This window comes from Austrofundulus limnaeus, unplaced genomic scaffold (assembly GCF_001266775.1).
Source record: "Austrofundulus limnaeus strain Quisiro unplaced genomic scaffold, Austrofundulus_limnaeus-1.0 Scaffold10, whole genome shotgun sequence".
In the NCBI taxonomy this organism is placed as follows: domain Eukaryota; kingdom Metazoa; phylum Chordata; class Actinopteri; order Cyprinodontiformes; family Rivulidae; genus Austrofundulus; species Austrofundulus limnaeus.
In genome coordinates this window covers 3611856-3614266 of record NW_013952412.1, presented here as the reverse complement: position 1 = coordinate 3614266, position 2411 = coordinate 3611856, and the positions used below count along the sequence as shown (strand labels likewise).

Below are 2411 nucleotides of genomic sequence, written 5' to 3'. Positions count from 1 at the left end.
GTGTGTGTGTGTGTGTGTGTGTGTGTGTGTGTGTGTGTGTGTGTGTGTGTGTGTGTGTGTGGTAATTGTGTGGCTTTTTAATGCTTGTTTGTTTCTTTGCAATTAATAAGTCAGCTCTGTGTTTCAGAGATGGAAAAGATGCTGGCACTCAGCTATGATATCAGACACCCAAGTAGGTATCTCTCATAATCTGTCTTTATCCCCTTTAATATGTCTTCCCCTTACATGTTTGCTGTTCTGCATCCTAATCTGCCCTACCTTCTGTTTCAATTCCTTTGTTTCTCCCCTTCATAGTTTTGCATTTGCCTTTTTCTGACGGCTTTGAACCTTTCTTATTTATTCTTTTAGAGGCATATTTCTCTTTTTCATTTGATCAAAAAAAAATCCCTCTTACCTGCTTTTGCATCACCTGCCTAACTCACTCCTCCCCTCCTTCTCTCCACTCTTCCTCTCTCATCTCTTTTCCTCTCCTCTCTTTTAGTCATCCCACTCAAGTCGGAGTTGGCCTATAAGATTTTGGAGAGAGGCAGAATGAGGTTCTGGCTGCAGGCTGAAGAGATTTCCTCCAAAGTCACCTACAAATTCTTTGCAAACAACAAGGAACTCTCTGGCGCTGATGTAAGATTTTCTGTGGTTTTCAGAAATAAAACAACAGAGAGATGGTAAATTTACTTTCTGTTTCCAAGGTGAACAAAACAACTTTCTACCTGCCCCGCAGAGTCTCCGACATTGTTTTATTGCGACACAAAGGGCTTGCATTTACAAAGACTGTCATTAGGTGTGTGTGGCCTTTCTTTAAACACAGCTCTATCTGTCTGCAGCCCAACAAGATGGGACACGACATCTCTACGGGTATCATTGAGTTCATCATGGACCATTTCACAGAAGAGAATGAAGGCACATTTACCTGCCAGATCACAGATGGTGGAGGCAAAGCACAGAGCTCACTGGTTCTGATTGGAGATGGTAAGAGAGGCCAGGTTTTACTGTTGGCCCACCACCAGCAGCTCTTGTCTATTTTTAATAAAACTGACTCAAATCTGGTGGGAGGTCTGTTATAAAAAACAACAAAAAAAAAAACATTGTGGAGTTTTCTTATGTCACATCTATTCAGAAAAAATAGCAAGTCAGTGGTGAAGCTTGCTGTAGATTTGCTGGGTCCAACAGAACTAATCACATATACTGTATATCTTAACTTGGCAAGTTATTTAGTTTATAAAATAAAAGAGATTAATAGAGGCATGTATGCATAAAGTTTCTTTTTTAAAATGTACACTATGTGTGTGTGGCAATGTTTTACCATAGGCCGATCAACACAAATTCAAACTTATTAAYTCCATTTTAATACAAGACACCATCATAATTAAAAAAAAGCAAATGTAAAACATATGCTGGAAACACTTTTATGTTTTAATTAATATCTCTATGTATATGCACACAGCTTTCAAGAAAGCTTTGGCTGAGGCTGATTTCCAGAGAAGAGAGTACATCAGGGTCAAAGAGGGTAAGAAAAATAACACATCTGCTTTTCAGCTCCGTTTCTCATAAGCAGAGACCTGTGCATCACTGCTTTGTCTCCTGGCAGACAAAAGAAGTGAATCWTGGCTGTTAAGTGCTGGAATCTAAAAACCCAAAATGGGTTCAATTCAGAAGAAGCTCTGTTTGTCAAAAAGAAAAAAAGTCCCAGATGGAGGCACACATGAAGATGGTATTTTGTTTTAATAACAGACKAGAAGCTCACTGTGGAATTTAATCTCATCTCTGTCCACTACAGGTCCCCACTTCAGTGAATTTCTTTCACTTCAGATCGGAGATGATTGCTCTGTCACTTTGGTCTGCAAGGTAAACAGCCAATCTCAGTTCTTACTCAAAATTGTACTTTTGTTGCATCTTCATTGAGTTTATTGCTTTAGAGTGATTGCAAATGAGCAAATTACTTGAGCAAATGAACAACTGATTAGTCAATCTTTGAAATTTAGGATGTGACAATGTCATGTAACAACAACGTTCAGGCAGGAGAAAAGCACACACCGGTAATATGTTGTCAGTGATTTGTTGCATCTTTGTTAGAAAAAATATTTTTAAACTCAAACAAAAATAAGAAATGCCTCAGCAGAAAAATTGTTTATGTTAAAAGTTGTCTTAATTTCATCAAATCCTGCTACATTTTTGTTAATGACCATGATTGACTGCAGCTGGTAGGCTCTGTGAGCAAACATAAAATAATTACTTTGATGGAAGAAATGAAAAAGTACGGGCGTATTTATTGAGATGCTTMTGTGGGAATGCCTGTTGATGGAGGTCCTTTTCAAAGAATTTCTGGGACAGTTTATAAAGTTTTTCTATTCTATTCTATTCTATTCTATTCTATTCTATTCTATTCTATTCTATTCTATTCTATTCTATTCTAT

The 2411-nt window shown here is 37.6% G+C and overlaps 1 protein-coding gene across 1 annotated transcript in view; it reads left to right on the top strand.

Annotated features, from left to right (window-relative positions):
• Positions 1-2411, top strand: part of myom2b (myomesin 2b) — a 27733-nt gene that overhangs the window by 12848 nt on the left and 12474 nt on the right. The window contains exons 23-27 of the mRNA XM_014001864.1: positions 128-172; positions 482-618; positions 822-966; positions 1442-1504; positions 1775-1842. Of these exons, the coding sequence (XP_013857318.1) occupies positions 128-172; positions 482-618; positions 822-966; positions 1442-1504; positions 1775-1842 (458 nt within the window). The remainder of the gene's footprint in view (positions 1-127; positions 173-481; positions 619-821; positions 967-1441; positions 1505-1774; positions 1843-2411) is intronic.